A 16234-nucleotide genomic window follows, 5' to 3' on the forward strand; every position below is an offset into this window, starting at 1 on the left:
TGGCTTATAACATTTTGATGATGTGTCGTTGTTCTCCTCTTATATTTAATGCGTTTCTCTCTAAAAAAAAACTTACTTGATAAAGAAGGAGGAACAGACTGTCAGACTGGAAAACAGAATGCCCACCTTCTGTCAACAACACAAACTATTGGTCTATATACAGGACATCTTATATCCTAAATTTAAAACTTTTAAATTTTGGAACCTTTCGTTTTTCAAAGGTTTATTTTCTTGAATCATCTTGAACACTTGTTCTTGACCTAATCAATAAGTATAGCATGTGGTAGTTTTAAAATAGAAGAATCATTGATTCAAAACAAACTGATAAACATATTCTTGAACCATCAGAACAGCTGATTTTTCAATGGAATAATTCATGAAGAATAGCAATCATCCTTTAAAACCTGACATGTATTATGCTTAATAAGACTAAAATCCAGCATTGGTACTACAAATCAAGGCAAACTATTAAAAACATTTGTTTCTCAATCTACAAGCTACCATAGCAACAATTTCCTTTCCTAAATTAGTAGCTGAGAATATGAAAATACAAACATTTGCAATTATTAAAAGAATATAAAATGTGTAGACAATATTTTTGATTGTAATTTTCTATCTTGCACCATTATATTGCATCCTTTAAACTGTAAAACTGCTTACACAGTTAAATATAAACATTGAAACTATATTTACACATATCAGCTAAATAAATAACAACACTGGAACTTCATATATCTGGAAATTTACAGAACAGGTAGTGTAAAAAGAAATTCATAGTGAGTTTACTTTAGATAAACAAAAATAAACTTTTGATTTATAGATTCCACAGAACATTAAGAGATTTGGAGCTGATATGTGCATACACAATTTATCTGTTAGGAGTTTACACACATATACACTACTTTATGTTCATTGGATTTGATTTATATTATTGAGACTTTTGATTTGTAAAAATAAATCATGTATATGGAGAATAAAGAGACATACATTGGTTATACACAATAAATCATGTATACAGAGAATAAAAAGACATACATTGGTTATACACAATATTTCCAAATGCCCAACACCATTATGACATAAAATAACAAACATGAATGAAAAATACATCTCTTAAGAGAAACCTACATGATAAAATCTTACAATACTAACCTTTCAGGAAGGATAATGGTTAGAAGGTATCATATACTGTTCATTAATGATAAAGACAGTTAGAACCAAGGAACTATACATCTCAACACTACATTAACAAGCAGCTGATTCAATCTACTTCAGGATTGTACAAGAACCATTTCTTAGTTTTGACAAAATTAACACTTACCAGGTGAGAAATAAAACTTAAAAAAAAACCAGACAATATAACATATATACAAATCAAATTATTTTACAAGATTTAAACTGTAAAACTAAGTAACATTTAATTATTTTATGAATTATAAAGCACAAAGAATTATCACAGCTTAAATGATTGAAAGAAGTATACTCTAATTCCTTGTAGAACATATCTTTGTTAATCTTTAGTTGTACTCTAATTCCTTGTAGAACATGTCTTTGTTAATCTTTAGTTGTACTCTAATTCCTTGTAGAACATGTCTTTGTAAACCTTTAGTTGTACTCTAATTCCTTGTAGAACATGTCTTTGTTAATCTTTAGTTGTACTCTAATTCCTTGTAGAACATGTCTTTGTAAACCTTTAGTTGTACTCTAATTCCTTGTAGAGCATGTCTTTGTAAACCTTTAGTTGAAACCAGCTCCTTTAATCTTCACAAAGACAAGTTTAACAATTTAAAAAAACAACTTATGGGTAATGAAAGTTATCTACTATTTCCTGAAATATATTATCCTATTTAGAACTAGTATTGAAATATTGTAATTAATATTGAATGTAACATGAGCAGTAACATAGCTCCATTTTTCTGTATAGTTAGTTGATTACTGTACAGTGCATGCAGATGAATTGTTGTTCTCCTCCTCTTTCTGTATAGTTAGTTGATTACTGTACAGTGCAGGCAGAGGAATTATTGCTTCCTCCTGACGGAGCACTTCCTCCTAATAAAGACTCTAAATCAGATATCTGAAAAATAACAATCAAATTTGTTTTTGTTTTCATTTGATGACATATGTCCAGATTATAATAAAACTTTGACTTAATCAAGTATTATCTTTAATCATCAAAAGACAACCAGTAAATAATATCAAATTTGATTACTTTATCAGAAAACAATGAGTAATTTCATATCAACTTTGATTACTTTGTCAGAAAACTACCAGTAATTTCATACTAAATTTGATTACTTTGTCAGAAAACAACCAGTAATTTCATATCAACTTTAATTACTTTGTCAGAAAACAACCAGTAATTTCATATCAACTTTGATTACTTTGTCAGAAAACAACCAGTAATATCATATCAACTTTAATTACTTTGTCAGAAAACAACCAGTAATTTCATATCAACTTAGATTACTTTGTCAGAAAACAACCAGTAATTTCATATCAACTTTGATTACTTTGTCAGAAAACAACCAGTAATATCATATCAACTTTAATTACTTTGTCAGAAAACAACCAGTAATTTCATATCAACTTTGATTACTTTGTCAGAAAACAACCAGTAATATCATATCAACTTTAATTACTTTGTCAGAAAACAACCAGTAATTTCATATCAACTTAGATTACTTTGTCAGAAAACAACCAGTAATTTCATATCAACTTTGATTACTTTGTCAGAAAACAACCAGTAATTTCATATCAACTTTAATTACTTTGTCAGAAAACAACCAGTAATTTCATATCAACTTTGATTAATTTGTCAGAAAACAACCAGTAATTTCATATCAACTTGATTACTTTGTCAGAAAACAACCACTAATTTCATATCAACTTTAATTACTTTATCAGAAAACAACCACTAATTTCATATCAACTTGATTACTTTGTCAGGAAACAACCAGTAATTTCATATTAACTTGATTATTTTGTCAGGAAACAACCAGTAATTTCATATCAACTTGATTACTTTGTCAGGAAACAACCAGTAATTTCATATCAACTTGATTACTTTGTCAGAAAACAACCAGTAATTTCATATCAACTTTGATTACATTTGACAACTAATAACATTATGTTATCTTTGATTAATTTATGAGTTTGTCTAAGACAGAATGAAAGGTGAAGCACAATGTTTGTATACAGGAAAAAGCTAATATAACACCAAAATATGATAATGAACCATTGGATGTTTTCAGCCCTCTTTTCTTTATAAAGGCTCTCCCTAATTGTTTAATAAATTACTTACAGAAATCTGGGTAACTCCTTGGTTTTTCTTGTTAGCCAAGAACTGTTGAACCTCAGTCTGTAATAGAGACACATTACTACAATTACATTGTGAAAATATATAAATAGTACCAGGTAGACTATATACCTCAATATCAAGTAAATAGGTTAATTGTGATGCAAATTAGGAGTAATAAAAGTAATACTGTGGATTCATTTATTTTCGTGGGTACCAATTTTCGTGGATTAAGAAAAACTTGCATATTCATGGATATTTAATTTCGTGGTTTTGCTGAAGTCTGCATACAAACCTATAGAAAAATTATCATTCGTTGAATATTTAATTTCGTGGTTTGACTGTGCCCACGAAATCCACGAAAATTGGTATCCAACGAATAATAATGAATCCACAGTATTCACGGATGGCAGAAATGTTACTGAAGCATTATTATTGCATCCCAAACTCCAAGTGGTCTTAAATTTTGGGAATTCTGTAAACAAATAATGTTCTCTATTTTCCCGTAGAAACTGTTTCAAAAGATTTGAGTAACAATGTTTATGGAGAATTATATGACGTGGGACAATTTGCCTAACAAAGTCATCGTTTGATATGACAGTGGGACAATATGCCTAAAATAAGACATTGTTTGATATGACGGCTTTCTAGTACTGTAAGTCTGAAACTTACCATTTTCTTTTCTGAGTCAGCAGCTTTCTTCTTGTACATGTTAACCTCATCTGCCATTTTCTTGTTCTGAGTTTCATTGTTTGATACAGATGCAGAAGATGCTGCAACAGCAGGCTTGGCTGGTCCTACATCCTTCTTTGTCTGCTGTTCTTTTTTCTGAATCAAAGTAAGATAGCGTAGTGCAGTTTACAATCACATTTAAAATTTCAAAAGGTCAAAATTATGTAAACAAAAGTAACAATACAGAAATTTGATTATAATTCTTCTTCAAACATGATAAATAATACAAACTTAATCACTGGTGAAAACAAAGCATTTGCAGCACATAAGTATATGATAAATAAATCTAACCATGTTGGTAAGTGACAAAATAAATCTAACCATATTGGTAAGTGACAAAATAAATCAAACCATGTTGGTAAGTGACAAAATAAATCTAACCATGTTGGTAGGTAACATATGATAAATAAATCTAACCATATTGGTAAGTGACAAAATAAATCTAACCATGTTGGTAAGTGACAAAATAAATCTAACCATGTTGGTAGGTAACATATGATAAATAAATCTAACCATGTTGGTAGGTGACAAAATGGTGATAAATAAATCTAACCATGTTGGTAGGTGACAAAATGGTGATAAATAAATCTAACCATGTTGGTAGGTGACAAAATGGTGATAAATAAATCTAACCATGTTGGTAAGTGACAAAATGGCAATGTATAAATAAATTTAACCATGTTGGTAAGTGACAAAATGGCACTGTATCAAAAACAAGAGGCTCTCAAGAGCCTGAATGGCTCACCTTAATTCTTTTGGTTAAATCTCTCATCAATGATTATTTTGGCTTTTCAATTTATTTAAATGTTTTTTGGATCGTCCTATTTTCTTCAAAAGCCAAAAAAAAATAATCATTTTCTCCTATGTTCTATTTTAGCCATAGGAGCTATGTTTCTTGACATACAAGGAAATAAAATATAAAATTTATACTAGATACTCTGAAACTCATTTAGCCTAAGTTTGGCTGAAATTGATACAGCAGTTTCAAAGGAGAAGATTTTTTAAAGTAAGTCAACATGATGAACAAATTGTGAAAAAAGTCTTTAAAGGGCAATAACTCCTTAAGGGGTCAATTGACAATTTTGGTCAAATTGACTTAATTGAAGATCTTACTTTGCTGAACATTATTGCTGTTTACAGTTTATTTCTATCTATAATTATATTCAAGATAATAAACAAAAACAGCAAAATTTCCTTAAAATTATCAATTCAGGGGCAGCAACCCAACAACAGGTTGTCTGATTCATCTGAAAATTTCAGGGCAAATAGATCTTGACCTGATAAACAATATTACCCACGTCAGATTTGCTCTAAATGCTTTGGTTTTTGAGTTATAAGCCAAAAACCGCATTTGACCCCTATGTTCTATTTTTAGCAATGGCGACCATGTTTGTTGATAGATCATAACTTCGGATACAATTTACAAACTAGATACCCTAAGGAACATTCAGTTAAAGTTTGGAAGTATTTGGCCCAGTAGTTTCAGAGGAGAAGATTTTTGTAAAAGATTACTAAGATTTACGAAAAATGGTTAAAAAAGTTGACTATAAAGGGCAATAACTCCTAAAGGGGTCAACTGACCATTTCCGTCATTTGACTTATTTGTAAATCTTACTTTGCTGAACATTATTCCTGTTTACAGTTTATCTCTATCTATGTTAATATTCAAGATAATAACCAAAAACAGCAAAATTTCCTTAAAATTACCAATTCAGGGGCAGCAACCCAACAACGGGTTGTCTGATTCATCTGAAAATTTCAGGGCAGATAGATCTTGACCTGATAAACAATATTACCCCATTTCAGATTTGCTCTAAATGCTTTGGTTTTTGAGTTATAAGCCAAAAACTGCATTTGACCCCTATGTTCTATTTTTAGCAATGGCGACCATGTTTGTTGATAGATCAAAACTTCGGATACAATTTATAAATAAGATACCCTAAGGAACATTCAGTTAAAGTTTGAAAGTATTTGGCCCAGTAGTTTCAGAGGAGAAGATTCTTGAAATAGTTTACGACGACAGACGACGGACGATAGAAGACGGAAGACGACGGACGTTAAGTGATGGCATAAGCTCACTTGTCCCTTCGGGACAGATGAGCTAAAAAGAGGACCGTTTATTTTATGGAAAATACTGATAAAAAATAACACTATATGTTAAAACTGTCTACTGAAACTTTCCCCAACTTTAACTGATTCTTCGTCTGGTGCAGAATATCCTAACTTCACCTTCAAAATTCAGTCTAACTCAATTCTTACTTTAGCTGGTTTGTTCACCAGTGTAGATGACACCTTACCTCAGATGACACCTTACCTCTCAAGCTATCATTCTCACTACTTAAAATCTAACCATACCCTAACTTTAGCTGGTTTGTTCAGCAGTGTAGATGACACCTTACCTCAGATGACACCTTACTTCTCTAGTTATCATTCTTTCTACTTAAAATCTAACCATACCCTAACTTTAGCTGGTTTGTTCACCAGTGTAGATGACACCTTACCTCAGATGACACCTTACTTCTCAAGCTATCATTCTCTTTACTTCAACTCAAACCATGCCCTTACTTGAGCTGGTTTGTTCACCAGTGCAGATGACACCTTACCTCTCAAGCTATCATTCTCTCTACTTAAACTCTAACCATACCCTTACTTTAGCTGGTTTGTTCACCAGTGCAGATGACACCTTACTTCTCTAGCTATCATTCTTTCTACTTAAACTCTAACCATACCCTTACTTTAGCTGGTTTGTTCACCAGTGCAGATGACACCTTACCTCTCAAGCTATCATTCTCTCTACTTAAACTCTAACCATACCCTTACTTTAGCTGGTTTGTTCACCAGTGCAGATGACACCTTACTTCTCTAGCTATCATTCTTTCTACTTAAACTCTTACCATACCCTTACTTTAGCTGGTTTGTTCACCAGTGTAGATGACACCTTACCTCAGATGACACCTTACTTCTCAAGTTATTCTTCTCTTTACTAAATCTCTAACCATACCCTTACTTGAGCTTAAGTATGTTTACCAGTGCAGATGCCACCATACTTCTTGAGTCTTCTCTCTGACTTCTTAAACTCTTACCATTCCAGAAATTAAGCAGATTTGCAAGATATCCTTATTCCTCCTTCTCTTTCTATCTCCCCCAGCTTTAATCTTACCTCAACTTTTGGTGGTGCTTTAATTGGTGCTGAAGATCCCTTACTCCCTCCTTCTCTTTTCTATCTCCCCCAGCTATAATCTTACCTCAACTTTTGGTGGTGCTTTAATTGGTGCTGAAGATCCCTTACTCCCTCCTTCACTTTTATATCTCCCCCAGCTTTAATCTTACCTCAACTTTTGGTGGTGCTTTAATTGGTGCTGAAGATTTCTTACTCCCTCCTTCTCTTTTATATCTCCCCCAGCTTAAATCTTACCTCATCTTTTGGTGGTGCTTTGATTGGTCCTTTTATTGGTGCTGAAGATCCCTTACTTCCTCTTTCTCCTTTCTTTCTCCCCAGCTTAATTCTTACAACAATTTTTGGTGGTGCTTTGATTGATGGTATGATTGGTGCTGAAGATCCCTTAATTCCCCCTTCTCCTTTCTGTCTCCCCCAGCTTTAATCTTACCTCAATTTTTGCTGGTGCTTTGATTGGTCCTTTAACCCTCTTGCTGCCGGAGGGACACATATGTCCAAACCGGCAGTGCCAGAGGGACACATATGTCCATGGATAAATTTATGCAAGCTTCTCATCAATGCTGTATCTCTTTCAATTAAAATACCGAAGATAAAACAGAGTTATGTTTTCTCCAGTGGGTCCCAAATGTATTGGTCATTATGTCGTGACGTCATATATATCGAATGACGTCGTTGTTTGGCATGTTACGTCACAGACGTTGTCCTGTCGTATTTTCCGGCATATGAAATGCAACCTTGAAAAACGGTCGGCAGCAAGAGGGTTAAATGGTGCTGAAGATCCTTTACTTCCTCCTTCTCCCCCAGCTTTAATCTTACCTCAACTTTTGCTGGTGCTTTGATTTGTGGTTTGGTTGGTGCTGAAGATCCCTTAATTCCCCCTTCTCCTTTCTCTCTCCCCCAGCTTTAATCTTACCTCAATTTTTGCTGGTGCTTTGATTGGTGGTTTGGTTGGTGCTGAAGATCCCTTACTTCCTCCTTCTCCTTTCTGTCTCCCCCAGACTTCTATCACTATGGCTGAATCTTGGAGGTAGCCAACAAGCTATAGAAATATAGGTATGAATTAAAGATTTACGATGGTTACATATGGGAGTAGTTAAGATGCAGCCTTGTTTACCTTCAAAAGACTGTAATTATAAATACAAGAAGATATATTTCCCCTTATAACTATAAGCTACTTTATCTGTTCTACAAAATACTCTATAATCCAATCAATTCAAACATCCAAATTTATTTTCCAAATATTCAATTATTTTCATAAATCATTTTTTTTTAATATTTCTCTACTTGTAGACAGTAAATTCATTATACATAAAGAATATTTCAATATAACTAGATGTCTTTAGTCTATAAATGTAGTGTAAGGTTGCTGTCTCATTTAATTTATCCAAGCTATTATTTTAGACGTATTATAAAACCTTGATTCCAGTGAATAATAAATACATGTTCCTATATACTTACTTGCTGAGTGACTGGTTTAAAATGGAAAAGTTTTTCATGAGTGAAGTTTGGATTCATGCTTTCTACTTCTGATGTTTTAACATATTCATTGTCTAGATAAACTTTGTACTGGCAATAACTCTGTAAGAGAAGGTGAAATAAATTCACTTTATAGATAAACTTAGTACTGGCAATAACTCTGTAAGAGAAGGCGAAATAAATAAACTTAGTACTGGCAATAACTTTGTAAGGGAAGGTGAAATAAATTCATAATTGTATATTAACTTTGTATTGGCAATAACTCTGTAAGAGAAGGTGAAATAAATCCATAATTATATATAACTTTGTACTGGCAATAACTATGTAAGAGAAGGTGAAATAAATCCATAATTGTATATGAACTTTGTATTGGCAAAAAATTGTAAAAGAAGGTGAAATAAATTCACTTCATGGATAAACTTAGTACTGGCAATAACTATGTAAGGGAAGGTGAAATCAATTCATTGTCTAGATAAAGTTTGTACTGGCAATAACTCTTAAGAGAAGGTGAAATAAATTCATAATTGTATATTAACTTTGTATTGGCAATAACTCTGTAAGAGAAGGTGAAATAAATTCATAATTGTATATTAACTTTGTATTGGCAATAACTCTGTTAGAGAAGGTGAAATAAATTCATAATTGTATATTAACTTTGTACTGGCAATAACTCTGTAAGAGAAGGTGAAATAAATTCATAATTGTATATTAACTTTGTATTGGCAATAACTCTGTAAGAGAAGGTGAAATAAATTCATAATTGTATATTAACTTTGTATTGGCAATAACTCTGTAAGAGAAGGTGAAATAAATTCATAATTGTATATTAACTTTGTATTGGCAATAACTCTGTAAGAGAAGGGGAAATAAATCCATAATTGTATATAAACTTTGTATTGGCAGAAAAATTGTAAAATAAGGTGAAATAAATTCACTTTATGGATAAACTTAGTACTGGCAATAAATCTGTAAGGGAAGGTTAAATAAATTCACTTAATGGAAAAACTTAGTACTGGAAATAAATCTGAGTTGGAAGGTGAAATAAATTCACTTTATGGATAAACTTTGTATTGGCAAGAACTATGTAAGAGAAGGTGAAATAAATTCACTTTATGGATAAACTTAGTATTGGCAATAACTCTGTATGGGAAGGTGAAATAAATTCACTTTATGGATAAACTTAGTACTGGCAATAACTATGTAAGGGAAGGTGAAATAAATTCACTTTATGGATAAACTTAGTATTGGCAATAACTATGTAAGGGAAGGTGAAATAAATTCACTTTATGGATAAACTTAGTACTGGCAATAACTATGTAAGGGAAGGTGAAATCAATTCATTGTCTAGATAAAGTTTGTACTGGCAATAACTCTTAAGAGAAGGTGAAATAAATTCATAATTGTATATTAACTTTGTATTGGCAATAACTCTGTAAGAGAAGGTGAAATAAATTCATAATTGTATATTAACTTTGTATTGGCAATAACTCTGTAAGAGAAGGGGAAATAAATCCATAATTGTATATAAACTTTGTATTGGCAGAAAAATTGTAAAATAAGGTGAAATAAATTCACTTTATGGATAAACTTAGTACTGGCAATAAATCTGTAAGGGAAGGTTAAATAAATTCACTTAATGGAAAAACTTAGTACTGGAAATAAATCTGAGTTGGAAGGTGAAATAAATTCACTTTATGGATAAACTTTGTATTGGCAAGAACTATGTAAGAGAAGGTGAAATAAATTCACTTTATGGATAAACTTAGTATTGGCAATAACTATGTAAGAGAAGGTGAAATAAATTCACTTTATGGATAAACTTAGTATTGGCAATAACTATGTAAGAGAAGGTGAAGTAAATTCACTTTATGGAAAAACTTAGTACTGGCAATAAATCTGTAAGGGAGGTGAAATAAATTCACTTTATGGAAAAACTTAGTACTGGCAATAAATCTGAGTTGGAAGGTGAAAAAAATTCACTTTATGGATAAACTTAGTACTGGCAATCAATCTGAGTTGGAAGGTGAAATAAATTAACTTTATGGATAAACTTAGTATTGGCAATAACTATGTAAGGGAAGGTGAAATAAATTCACTTTATGGAAAAACTTAGTACTGGCAATAAATCTGAGTTTGAAGGTGAAATAAATTCACTTTATGGATAAACTTAGTACTGGCAATAAATCTGTAAGGGAAGGTAAAATAAATTCACTTTATGATAAACTTAGTATTGGCAATAAATCTGAGTTGGAAGGTGAAATAAATTCACTTTATGGATAAACTTAGTACTGGCAATAACTATGTAAGAGAAGGTGAAATAAATTCACTTTATGGATAAACTTTGTACTGGCAATAACTATGTAAGAGAAGGTGAAATAAATTCACTTTATGGATAATAATAATAATAATAATAATAATAATAATAATAATAATATCTTTATTTAAAGAGAGTAACTCATTTGGATTAAACCAATTTTCAATAAGGCTCTCTACATGCATACAATGTTAACAATATGAATAAAAAATAATTAATCTACTGTTACACACATTGTAAACAATAGACGTATATAAAGTAATATAACATCAACAACAAAAACAACTATGATATACATTGTGGATAAACTTAGTACTGGCAATAAATCTGAGTTGGAAGGTGAAATAAATTCACTTTATGGATAAACTTAGTATTGGCAATAACTATGTAAGAGAAGGTGAAATAAATTCACTTTATGGATAAACTTAGTACTGGCAATAAATATGTAAGAGAAGGTGAAATAAATTCACTTTATGGATAAACTTAGTACTGGCAATAAATATGTAAGGGAAGGTGAAATAAATTCACTTTATGGATAAACTTAGTACTGGCAATAAATCTGAGTTGGAAGGTGAAATAAATTCACTTTATGGATAAACTTAGTACTGGCAATAAATCTGAGTTGGAAGGTGAAAAAATTTCACTTTATGGATAAACTTAGTACTGGCAATAAATCTGAAAGGGAAGGTGAAATAAATTCACTTTATGGATAAACTTAGTACTGGCAATAAATCTGAGTTGGAAGGTGAAATAAATTCACTTTATGGATAAACTTAGTATTGGCAATAACTATGTAAGTGAAGGTGAAATAAATTCACTTTATGGAAAAACTTAGTACTGGCAATAAATCTGTAAGGGAAGGTAAAATAAATTCACTTTATGGATAAACTTAGTATTGGCAATAACTATGTAAGTGAAGGTGAAATAAATTCACTTTATGGATAAACTTAGTACTGGCAATAAATCTGTAAGGGAAGGTAAAATAAATTCACTTTATGGATAAACTTAGTATTGGCAATAACTATGTAAGAGAAGGTGAAATAAATTCACTTTATGGATAAACTTAGTACTGGCAATAAATATGTAAGAGAAGGTGAAATAAATTCACTTTATGGATAAACTTAGTACTGGCAATAAATATGTAAGGGAAGGTGCAATACATTTACTTTATGGATAAACCAATAAACAGTATCTTTGAAAAATTCATTTTCATTTTTCTATATTTTCCTGAAAAATGGACAGTTAAAGATACGTTCTAATGTTTTAGTTTTTCAATTACCAACAATTTTGTTAAACCTTCGTGGTATTCTACATAAGTTGGACAGAAGTTTTTTAATGACTAAATACAGTACCAAGATATAAATACAGGTCAAGGTCAAATAAAACATGCCAGACTGACATGTACATTGTGAAAACATATTCATACACCAAAAACTATTGCATACAGTATAGAAAAACTGTCCGACAGACAGGAACAAGGACAATTCAAGGTTTCCGCATACCAAATAAAGTTATCCTATTACTTATATAGAGAAATTCAAAACTCTAAAAATCTTATCTTTTTTATAAGTAGCCAATGAACCATGAAAATGAGGCCAAGGACAATGAACATATGACAGACACAAACTTCATGACAAAAGGCATCTTTATATATATAGTATAAAGGATTTAGGTATCTACCTTCTAAAATATTAAGCTTTTAGGGTTTTGTAAATATCGCTGATCAAATGACAAAGAAGCTAGGGATTCATTGAAGCATGACTGTAGCAGGTCCCCTCTTATGGAAGTCATTGCCCCCCTCCCCCTTATAAAAAGTTCAGGATCCACCAATGGTTATCAACTATCAAATATAAAAAGATGTGGTGTGGTTGCCAATGAGACAGCTCTTCACAAGAGACCAAAAGACAAAGAAATTAAAAACTATAGATCAATGTACAGCCTTCAACAATGAGCAAAACCCATACCATACCAAAGTTTGTTTAAAATCAGGTAATTAGTTGACAAAAGTTTTTCTGTTGTCTTTTTGATGATTATGAGACAATGATAAAGACAAAATATATTTCTTTCATTCTTCATAAATTGGTAAAATTCCGTGTAAAAATAAGATGTGGTATGATAGCTGAAGGTAATTATTCACCAGAGTTTATATGAAGTGAAGAAATTATTGGCAATTATGGCATGTCATGAAACTTGGATAAAAATTATTGAAGGTAAGTGTTTTTATTTCTATATTTTGTATTTTACTGATAAATGGACTAACTGTTTACAATCAACATGACATATTTACACTGACAGCAGCAATAACAAGTGTTACACAGTCCTTTACCAATATTTTGTATAAATATTCTAATAAAAAGGCACTTTAGTTTGTGGAACATTGTTATTATCAAATAGAGGAGCATAAAAATTAAAATATTGAAATGTGAGATAAAATTGAGAATGGAAATGGGGAAGGTCTGTTTGTTCCCATCTAGCCCAAATAATCAAAATCCATTTGTCACTGGAAACCCTTAACTTTTTTTATCAAGTACTAATATTCCTATTTTGTAGAGCAATCTGTGAAAGTTCAGTGGAATTATGACTTTTTGGTCAAATTAGCAAATATCTTACTTTGGCAATATTCTGGGGAAGACCTCTGGCATGATTAATTTTCATCTTGAAATGAAGCTCCTGACCAATCTGCAAAATAAAAGTATTATATTAGTTATGTTTATTCTGTACAAAGTGTCTGACCATCTCAATCAATTCAATACAAACTTTAACAAACATGATTGATTACTTACTAATTCATGATAATTGATTACTTACTTATTCATGATAATTTATAACTTACTTATTCATGATTTTTTATTACTTCTAATTCATGATAATTGATTACTTACTAATTCATGATTAATGATTACTTGCTAATTCATGATAATTTTAAATAACTTACTTATTCATGATAATTGTTTACTTACTAATTCATGAAAATTGATTACTTACTTATTCATTATAATTGATAACTTACTAATTCATGATTTTTGATTACTTACCAATTCATGATTATTGATAACTTACCTACTAATTCATGATAATTGATTACTTACTAATTCATGATAATTGATTAGTTACTAATTCATGATAATTGATTACTTACTAATTCATCAGGACTATCTACAAAATCATCCTCTGGTAATGGTCCTCCTTTATTAGAACAAGGTTCTATAGCACATTCTATATGTCCTGTAAAATTCATCAATTATCTTATTAGTTATCTCTGACATAAAATATGTTTTCTCCATTATCCTACATAAGAATAAAAATTTTAAAAACTTGGTTCTCTGAATAGACTTTAGAAGGGTGTCATCCTAAATAAAAGTAATCACAGCTGTGGCGCTGGAATGGGTAACTTTTTTGTCAAATACATAAATAAGGTGCTGTTTCGTGGAGGTCATATACCAATACAGTGCTTTTAACAGAGGTTATATAACCAAAGGATAAACATTTATAGTGTTTGGTCATAAATATTCATCTGCTTTAAAATGACGGTAAAAACTGTTATATATTTATCTAATAATATTCATGATCTGATGTAGTTAACATCTAAATAGGAAGTCATAATAGTTTTGAAATTAAGAACCTATTTTTGCATACATCAATATTTTAATGGAGGGGGTGTGTTTATACCCTAGAAGGACAATCTGTATTTTGAGACCCTCCAAGTTAAAATTCTGAAAAGATATAACCTGAAAATATTTTGCCAAAATGAGTATACAATGTTTATAAAAATTTGTAAGGGTTCAGCAGAACCTAGTGTCTCGTATACTTTTGTTATTGTCTATGTTTTCAATATCATAGGGGAATGCACATAATAGATTAACAGTTAATGAAAAAGAACGTTTGAAATATATGAAAAAAGTTATGCTGGTAAAAAATGAATACGTATCAAATCTATAGATTTATAAAAGAGTTGAAACTGAAAAACAGTAAATACATTTTTTTCTTAATTTCCTTCTAGAAACTAGCTTTTTATCATAAACAAGTATCAGTCCAAGTCTGGAACAAATCCTGGATATTTTAAGTTGTCAAATTCTTTTTTAAACTTTAACCACAGAGCCAATGTAATGTTGTTGCAGAAAAAAACTAAGTCCATTTATAAGTAAAATACAGATGATAAGCAGGATTTTTTGTACAAAATTTATTTCTGGATAGTATCTTATGATCATTAACAAGCTTCTGTCTGAGTTTGTTAGAAATCAGGATATTTTAAATAAGTTATCACAATTTTAAAACTTTAACCACAGTAAATGAAATGTTAACTGGCAGAAAAATTACGTCCATTTTAAAGTAAAATACAGATAAACAGTATTTTGTTTTTACAACATTTACTTCTAGATACTACCCTTACAAGTCCTTCACAGATGGAAACATCAGTGACTTGAGCATATTTACCTAGTTCTACACCCTTATAGTTTGTGATGGTAAGAGTCTCCTCAGAGTCTAGCTTATGAGCTACTGACATGAGATGTAGGTGGACTGTACCCAGCAACAATTCTGTGTCAGCTGGTTCCCAGAATGGATCCTTCTCCTGTCATAATTAATTGTGAGGAAAGAATTAAGTTGATGCACAACAATGTTAAGACACAAGTTTATTTTCAAAAGAAATGGCTCCCATTCCATTCCATCCCAATCTGAAACAGACCTTAGGCAATGGGGACTACTTTAATTTGTTTGTTTTTAAATGACATAAAAATTAACAAAAATGAAGGCTCTTTTCCTCTTTTAAAGGTTGAACCAGACTTTCCAATACAAAGTTTATGGATTGTACCAGTTATTGTTAAAAAACTTATATAACTGGATACTTTATTTCATGTTTAGCCCTTTCTAGCGCAGTTCGCAGCAAATTTATATCAGGATTCTAAAATTTACTTGATGTAGTTAAGTAAGGAAAAATTCAAGTTTTACATATTCATGACCATTTATATTCGCAATATTTTCTAATTGCTAAAGTTATGCAACTTAGTTGGTTTGTTACTCAACTGAAGTAATTTAAATCCTAATCCTAATCTCACATCTTCACTAATAACTCACCTGTGGTAAGTCCCAGTCATCATCTCCCTCAATATAGTTCTGGTACATTTCTTGCATCAGGAACTTTCTGTTGATGAACTTACTTCTATCCCACATCCATTCATTTCCTGTCTGTGGGTTCAACATTTTCACCATAACCTAATGAACAGAAATCTATGATATATCC

At 31.0% G+C, this 16234-nt stretch overlaps 1 protein-coding gene across 2 annotated transcripts in view; it reads right to left on the minus strand.

Moving 5' to 3' along the window:
* Positions 1-239: 239 nt before the first annotated feature.
* The window catches only part of LOC139518132 (kinesin-like protein KIF28P), a 66149-nt gene continuing 50154 nt past the window's right edge, over positions 240-16234 (minus strand). For both annotated transcript variants that reach the window (XM_071309823.1, XM_071309824.1), the window contains 9 exons: positions 16069-16206; positions 15430-15565; positions 14135-14220; positions 13606-13674; positions 8664-8783; positions 8119-8244; positions 3968-4123; positions 3302-3358; positions 240-2074 (listed from right to left, as the gene is read on the minus strand). In XM_071309823.1, coding sequence (XP_071165924.1) covers positions 1994-2074; positions 3302-3358; positions 3968-4123; positions 8119-8244; positions 8664-8783; positions 13606-13674; positions 14135-14220; positions 15430-15565; positions 16069-16206 — 969 coding nt within the window. In that variant the 3' untranslated portion in view covers positions 240-1993. The remainder of the gene's footprint in view (positions 2075-3301; positions 3359-3967; positions 4124-8118; positions 8245-8663; positions 8784-13605; positions 13675-14134; positions 14221-15429; positions 15566-16068; positions 16207-16234) is intronic.

This window comes from Mytilus edulis, chromosome 3 (assembly GCF_963676685.1).
Source record: "Mytilus edulis chromosome 3, xbMytEdul2.2, whole genome shotgun sequence".
Lineage (NCBI taxonomy): Eukaryota > Metazoa > Mollusca > Bivalvia > Mytilida > Mytilidae > Mytilus > Mytilus edulis.